At 41.1% G+C, this 8,342-nt stretch overlaps 1 protein-coding gene across 1 annotated transcript; it reads left to right on the top strand.

Annotated features, from left to right (window-relative positions):
• Positions 1-2,137: 2,137 nt before the first annotated feature.
• LOC146610771 (uncharacterized) lies at positions 2,138-7,176 on the top strand. Its single transcript, XM_085345075.1, has 10 exons — positions 2,138-2,158; positions 2,468-2,553; positions 2,702-2,734; positions 2,831-2,920; positions 3,332-3,403; positions 3,512-3,600; positions 3,713-3,815; positions 4,063-4,165; positions 4,245-4,297; positions 6,979-7,176. Exons 1-10 carry the CDS (start codon positions 2,152-2,154, stop codon positions 7,174-7,176), a joined length of 834 nt encoding a protein of 277 aa, XP_085201201.1. The 5' UTR covers positions 2,138-2,151.
• The last annotated feature ends 1,166 nt before the right edge of the window (positions 7,177-8,342 follow it).

The following is an 8,342-nucleotide window of genomic DNA, read 5'->3' as shown; positions in this document are numbered from 1 at the left end:
CGGCCGGGCGGAAGTGCACGCAGACGGCGCCGAGATCGTAAACAAAGGCGAGGTAGGCGCGGAGGGCTACGGGCTAAGCTAAAGCTAACACCACACCGGCTGCTTTTACCCAGTATTTTCCTCGCCAATGTCCGTTCTCTGGCAAACAAAATGGATGAAATACGGCTCTCCATCACTAACAACAGACAGATTATGGACTCAAATGTCATGTTTTTCACCGAAACATGGTTGAACAACAGTTGCCCGGACAATGTTATCGAATTAGCAGGACGCCACACACACCGAGCCGACAGGCTAGCAGATGACTCCGGCAAGACCAGAGGTGGAGGTTTGTGCATTTATATTAACAATGCTTGGTGCATGAACTCCACTACTACTGAGAGTCACTGCTCACCTAATGCGGAGTTTTTAATGGTCAAATGCAGACCTTATTATCTCCCCAGAGAACTCACTTCGATCATACTCACTGCCGTGTATATCCCCCCCGACGCTAATGCTAGGTTGGCCATGAAAGAACTTTCTGCAGCCATTAACAAACACCAGAATAAACACCCCGAGGCTGCTTTTATTGTTGCTGGCAACTTCAACCACACCAACTTAAAGACAGTCCTCCCCAGATTTCACCAACATGTCTCCTGCCACACCAGAGGAGACAAGACTTTAGACCATGTGTATTCCAACCTGGCTGGAGCCTACAAAGCCACACCCCTCCCCCACATTGGACAATCGGACCATCTCTCCCTGTTCCACATCCACCCATCCACATTAAGGGGACGGCTGTGGACCGTGTGAGCAGCTTCAAGTTCCTGGGAGTCCACATCTCCGAGGATCTCATCTGGACGACCAACTGCTCCAAGCTGGTCAAGAAGGCTCACCAGCGCCTCTTCTTCTTGAGGACTCTGAGGAAGAACCACCTGTCCTCAGACATCCTGGTGAACTTCTATCGCTGCACCATCGAGAGCATCCTGACCAACTGTATAACAGTCTGGTACAGGAACTGCTCTGCCTCGGACCGGAAGGCGTTGCAGAGGGTCGTGAAAACTGCCCAGCGCATCGCCAGAGCACCACTTCCTGCCATAAAAGACATCTACAGGAAGCGGTGTCTGAAAAGGGCTGGGAAAATCATCAAAGACCCCAGTCACCCATCACATGGACTCTTCACCCTCCTGCACTCTGGGAGGCGCTACAGGAGCCTCCGGACTAAGACCACCAGGTACCGGAACAGCTTCTTCCCCACAGCTGTCAGACTCCTGAACTCTGCCTCCTGACATCTGACCCACGTTAAACTCATGGACTGAACATACACACACACACACACACACACACACAACCACCTACACACACACACAATGGACAACTGTACCCTCAAACGGACGATCTGATATCCTCGTGTCAGCATTGTTCCCACATCATCATAATTAATGTTGTTCCAGGTTCAACGTTGCAAGTGACCAATCACCTTCTTGTGACGTCATTCCTTTGTGACTTCGAAATACCCACCTTCGAGTATTTCGAAATACAAGTGAAGAAGCGAGAAACCGCCGCCTGTCCGCCGAATTTGAAGTAAATTTAGGATACTTTTCTTTAATAAACGGTAAGCATTATACATATGTTCCTCACTTGGCTTGCTGTTTGTTTGCTAGTGATAGGCTACTTGACGACAGCATTAGCTAACCAGTGTTCTCTAGACCAGCGTTCCCCAACTTTTTGGGTGTTTCGTGGCCCGGGGGTTGGGTCAGGCAAAATTGCAGTAGCTTCCCTGATCATTTTACAAACATAAGTGAAGAGAATTTGAACTAAAAGGCCTAGACTAATGGTTGTTTGCTGAATCTATGAATCAAACTATCACCTGGAAACATAATTAACTGGTCCATAGCTGTGAAACTGGACATGAGTTCTTGATTCTATGGAGATTAACAGTAATCCAGAAATTTACAAATTTGTCCTGGGACATCGTGTAAATGTTGTCCCAGGGACATCGTGTAGATGTTGTCCCTGGGACATCGTGTAAATGTTGTCCCTGGGACATCGTGTGATAGCTTGTTAATAATGGAATGAAAATTATTGATTGTTATTAACTTGTGAAAAAGAAGTGTAACAAATCCACATGTTATGTTCTTACATCCTTACAGAAACTGTGACTCCTTCACAATGTCAGGTAAATATCAACGCATGTTGAATAATCAACCAATCAAGCCTTTTATTATCACATGCAATGTTACACGTACAACTGCAATAAAAATTTCACCCCCTAATGACCATACATATATTGCTTAAACATCACATTGGGAAGACAGGTCGGAAACAGTTAGGAAGGTCAGAAAACAATTTAATTAATAGATGAGGGGAGAGGAGGAGAAAAAAGAACTACAACCAGACAAAGCTCCTAGAAGACTGAAATGGATGATGGTTGCAGCATGCAAAAAGAAAATGATATCTGTTGACTACAGCATATGCTTTCTCACAGATTACCTTGTGGGAGTAGCTGGACCAAACTCTATTGGTATTTCAAGTTTGAAATCCCTGTTTGACCAGACAAACATTTCAGATGAGGTACCTCTTGACATAAACATCCTTTTATGTTGTCATAAAACTAATGTTAAATTCTGCTTTAAATACACTTTATTGTACAGTTTACTTAATGAATCGTATTCCTTAGTTCTTTTTTTATTTGTATGTATTTATTTATTTGTTTTATAAGGTAATAGATGGCCTAATCTATTTGCACTGTGAGGTATGTTGAAAAGCTGGTTTGATCATAATGACATAGCATGTTTATGTTTTTTGTAATGTATTTGAAAATATAGGTGTATTTATGTTATTTTTATAGAATTTCCCTCACATTTATCCAATACCAAGCCAAATCACTGGAAAAATTTTGGATGGGTCCACAAGAGCACAAAGTGCATACTTTTTGAAGGTATGACTTGGACTGTGGTAACTATGTTCTTATCACAAAGGGTTTATAAGTTGCCACTATAAACAAACAGCATTTTCCAAAATTGAAACCTTGTCAGAAGAACCTGAAAAATATGTTTCTGAAACCTTTTCTGTGTAAAGACTTGCTCAAAAGCAATGCACACAGATTAAAACATTTCTGTCTTGGCCAACTGATAAAGAACACCAAAAATTGAGTGGTGCGTGTTGAGTCTGTGGTCTTGATTTGTTTCGTACACACTATAGAACTTAATTAATGTAAACAAAAAATGACACTTTCTGTATGTTTGTGTATCTGCAGAATTAATTACAAGTCTCACCTGACAAGCTTTCGCAGTTTTGCAGTGTCATTCTTGACAGAAAAACATACTTGTCACATTCTTTTTATTTCCAGAAAAACATCTTTCAGATGTATGAGAAATTGATTGGAGCCTGTCTGGAAAACGGCAGCCACTGGACCTTGTTTGTTAGTTGCACAGATTTTGCACTCTCTCTAGTGCATGATACTTTTCAGTGTCCCTCATTAGGAAAGCTCAAGGCCCAAGCCTACCATATCCATCTTTTTACAAAACAGTTTTGTGACATACCCAAGAGGACCATAGTCTATATGAATTCATTTGGAGAGTCGGAGGTCAGAAAAAGTGCGGTGTTGAAAAACTGGAGGTAATTAATTAACATATTTAACATAACATATTTAATTTAATTGAAATCATTACCGAACGTGGTTATTGATTTCTCTATATGCTTTTTATTTGTAATAACTGCGATCTCTCAGCTCATTTGCTTCAGCAAGAGGCTGCACTGGAGAGTGGACTTTGTCACATGTGAGCCACCCACATCAACAGGATGGGAACTCATGTGGAGTGCATGTCATAATGGTACTGAAAACTATAGCTTTAACCTATATAAGTAATGTTTACATTTTTGCCTATTCAGTTTTTAAAGCCTTAGAGGCAGGATGGTAAAATCTAAAAAATTTTTGTAGATTGAACCATTTCAGCAGTAATGCTTTGCTTTGGTTGCTCTGTTTTTTTTTCTCGGGGGGGGGGTGTTAAAAAAAACCCATTTCTTTGTTAATCTAATTTTTTTTTGTTCTTTTTTTTTTTCTTCTTCGTCAATTATTAGTTTGCCCAATCTCTCATTGACGGTAAAACACAAGTGGAGGAGTACAACACTGAAATCCCAAAGCTCAGGTCCCGACTTTGCCACTACTTATTTTCCTCAATAGGTAAAGATAAAATTAGCCGCCTTCTTTTTCTCTAACATTGGAAAATGTAACTTGTACTTAAACAAATTATTTTTTGCAGATCGAACTAGGAAGTGCAGTCAGTGCTGGTGTGTGATTGCAGCCAAAGACCGGGTACACTACAGGGAGTGCAGAATTATTAGGCAAGTTGTATTTCTGAGGAATAATTTTATTATTGAACAACAACCATGTTCTCAATGAACCCAAAAAACTCATTAATATCAAAGCTGAATGTTTTTGGAAGTAGTTTTTAGTTTGCTTTTAGTTTTAGCTATTTTAGGGGGATATCTGTGTGTGCAGGTGACTATTACTGTGCATAATTATTAGGCAACTTAACAAAAAACAAATATATACCCATTTCAATTATTTATTTTTACCAGTGACACCAATATAACATCTCCACATTCACAAATATACATTTCTGACATTCAAAAACAAAACAAAAACAAATCAGCGACCAATATAGCCACCTTTCTTTGCAAGGACACTCAAAAGCCTGCCATCCATGGATTCTGTCAGTGTTTTGATCTGTTCACCATCAACATTGCGTGCAGCAGCAACCACAGCCTCCCAGACACTGTTCAGAGAGGTGTACTGTTTTCCCTCCTTGTAAATCTCACATTTGATGATGGACCACAGGTTCTCAATGGGGTTCAGATCAGGTGAACAAGGAGGCCATGTCATTAGTTTTTCTTCTTTTATACCCTTTCTTGCCAGCCACGCTGTGGAGTACTTGGACGCGTGTGATGGAGCATTGTCCTGCATGAAAATCATGTTTTTCTTGAAGGATGCAGACTTCTTCCTGTACCACTGCTTGAAGAAGGTGTCTTCCAGAAACTGGCAGTAGGACTGGGAGTTGAGCTTGACTCCATCCTCAACCCAAAAAGATGATACCAGCCCAAACCAGTACTCCACCTCCACCTTGCTGGCGTCTGAGTCGGACTGGAGCTCTCTGCCCTTTACCAATCCAGCCACGGGCCCATCCATCTGGCCCATCAAGACTCATTCTCATTTCATCAGTCCATAAAACCTTAGAAAAACCAGTCTTGAGATATTTCTTGGCCCAGTCTTGACGTTTCAGCTTGTGTGTCTTGTTCAGTGGTGGTCGTCTTTCAGCCTTTCTTACCTTGGCCATGTCTCTGAGTATTGCACACCTTGTGCTTTTGGGCACTCCAGTGATGTTGCAGCTCTGAAATATGGCCAAACTGGTGGCAAGTGGCATCTTGGCAGCTGCACGCTTGACTTTTCTCAGTTCATGGGCAGTTATTTTGTGCCTTGGTTTTTCCACATGCTTCTTGCGACCCTGTTGACTATTTTGAATGAAACACTTGATTGTTCGATGATCACGCTTCAGAAGCTTTGCAATTTTGAGACTGCTGCATCCCTCTGCAAGATATCTCACTATTTTTGACTTTTCTGAGCCTGTCAAGTCCTTCTTTTGACCCATTTTGCCAAAGGAAAGGACGTTGCCTAATAATTATGCACACCTGATATAGGGTGTTGATGTCATTAGACCACACCCCTTCTCATTACAGAGTTGCACATCACCTAATATGCTTAATTGGTAGTAGGCTTTCGAGCCTATACAGCTTGGAGTAAGACAACATGCATGAAGAGGATGATGTGGACAAAATACTCATTTGCCTAATAATTCTGCACTCCCTGTATGACATGTCCTTAGCCATATAGATTGTTTATATAATGGACTTTGTTCATTTGTTTTTTGTTTGTTTATTTCTTCTTCTTTTTTTTAAATTCACAGGTGCAGTGCCAGAAATGTGGTGCATACAAGCACATGCGTTGTTCAAAGTCTGTTTGTGGCATCTGTATCTTCTGTGAGAGTAAGTCACAATATAACTAAACAATGTCCAAAAATGTTTAAAGTGAAATTTTTTTCGTAATTTTGCCTTTGCACACCAGGACTGTGCAATTAAAGTGGACGTTTCAAGATCCAGTTTTTACACAAAACTATTTTAGACATAACTGTGTCGTATTGTGGGGATTTCCCTTCACAATTAAATTGATATAGTGCTGTTTATATCATTCTTCTTTATGTAACAGCACATTGCAGCACAGCAGAGGGAAAGGAGTTGTGCAGCATAGTAGGTGGCTATACAGGAGGAGCAACAGAAGTAGCCAGTGAAGAATGTCATCAGGGAAAGCATCAGGCAGCGAATGACAAAGGAAAAGTTCCTAAGGGAGAGAACATCTGCAGCAAATCGACAAGTAACAGTGAGATAGGAAGACTGACAGTCAGAGATGAAGGTACAAAGACTGAAAGAGATGAAGGTACACAGACTGAAAGAGATGAAGGTACACAGACTGAAAGAGATGAAGGTACACAGACTGAAGACAAAGAAAAAGAAACAGAAGTATACGGCACAAGTCTGAGTACAGATAATGCTGCTGATGATGATGTTGACAGGATCCATGCAGATAAACTGATTCAGAAGGAACTAGTACAGTTTACAGAGGGCATGGTCGCTCATCTGTACCAAGCTCAAAAAAGAAAACCTACACAATAACAGAAGACGAGATCAAGCGCAGAATCAACGCAGAGAACATGTCAGTTCATGTTTTCAGAGGTTTGATTGGGGTAGGTATACATTTCGTGATTTTGATGTCACCTGAAATAAATCCGGGTTACTCGTATCAATGAAGTGACAATGTGGCTGGAAATTGTGCATTTGCTGCAATATATACACAATTACACCATGTAAACAAAAGCATTTAACTTTGTTTGTGTGTGTGTGTCTCTCTCTGCTCTTTTGGTGTTTGCACTTTTTCTTTTTTAGGGCCGTAAAGCCAAACTGCCCGCAATGATTCTTGACAGGCCTAAGAAGGCCAAAACTAAAGTAACAGTGTTTAGTGTTCTGAGTGAAGAGGAGGCTGGGGAGCTAGCCCTCGGGTTTGCCGGAAGATTGGCCTGCGATGTCACAAGAGACATGGTCTGTAAAGGCATCGACCATTCAAGTGCTGATATGACAAAGTAAGTTAGTAAAATAATATGAAAGTATCTTTTTTCGTATTATTTGTCATTTCCCCGTATTTGGGTTATTGGTATAATATTGTTAATCTTACTTTCTAATAACAGACAGACTCTTTGCAAAATCCAACACAACCTTAAACATGAACTGACTGATTCCTCAACCTTCAGTTTGCTGACACACACCTTTGGCCCTGCTGCACTGGATTCTGTCATTTCGTTCCTGTGTGAAAAACTTGATCTTGTCTCTTAAATAATGAAACCTTTTGTTTGTTCTGTAAATCAGAATCTTGAAAATTGTTCACTGTTGTTCTAAGTTTGTGTCAAGTTAACTATTTGGCAAAAATGTTTGGTTCCTAATCCAAACAGCATAATGACTGTTCTAACACATATCTTAAAAATACTACAAAGAAAGAAAATTATCACATATGCTTCAATATGAATGTAATTGTGTCACACTCGGTTTGTAGTAGCTTTCCTGTTTTATTTTGAGTTTTGGTATGTTTACACTGTTGTCATTTTTATTTCCGTTGTGTTCGTCTTCCCTTATTAGTTTTACTGTATTTAATTAGTCTGATTTAATAACTTATAATTATTTACTTTCCAGTGTGTATATATGCTCCTCATTTGGATTATCGTTTGTTTGAGTTCTGCCTGTCTTTTCTATTAAAGATTTGGACTTTTTTATTCTGTGCAATTGGTAATTGACTGGGTTTAATTTAGTGGCCTGGAAAAGAGGCCCCAGGGATCTGGTCATTTTAACCCCCTAAGACCCGAAATCTTCCATGGCATGCATTTTTAATTTCCATCCATCCATCCATTCACTTCCGCTTATCCTTTTCAGGGTCGCGGGGGGCGGTGGAGCCTATCCCAGCTGTCATAGGGCGAGAGGCGGGGTACACCCTGGACAGGTCGCCAGTCTGTCGCAGGGCCAACACACAGGGACAGACAACCATTCGCACTCACATTCACACCTAGTGACAATTTGGATTATCCAATTAACCTATCCCCACAAGCTGCATGTCTTTGGACGGTGGGAGGAAGCCGGAGTACCCGGAGGGAACCCACGCAAACACGGGGAGAACATGCAAACTCCACACAGAAAGACCCCGGCCTGATGGTGGAATTGAACTCAGGACCTTCTTGCTGTGCGGCAACAGTGCTAACCACCGT

This window comes from Diplotaxodon limnothrissa, linkage group LG20, assembly GCF_057381915.1.
Source record: "Diplotaxodon limnothrissa isolate DT_005_m linkage group LG20, D_limnothrissa_male_GT1.1, whole genome shotgun sequence".
NCBI lineage: Eukaryota > Metazoa > Chordata > Actinopteri > Cichliformes > Cichlidae > Diplotaxodon > Diplotaxodon limnothrissa.
Note: the sequence above shows the minus strand (reverse complement) of the source record. Positions and strands in the feature narration are given on the sequence as shown.

Bases quoted from the DNA above. Each gene is read 5' to 3' on its own strand.
- LOC146610771 (XM_085345075.1), top strand. The intron at 3,404-3,511 runs GTTAGTTGCACA...TTTACAAAACAG, and splicing joins GCAGCCACTGGACCTTGTTT to TTTTGTGACATACCCAAGAG. The intron at 3,816-4,062 runs GTACTGAAAACT...GTCAATTATTAG, and splicing joins GTGGAGTGCATGTCATAATG to TTTGCCCAATCTCTCATTGA.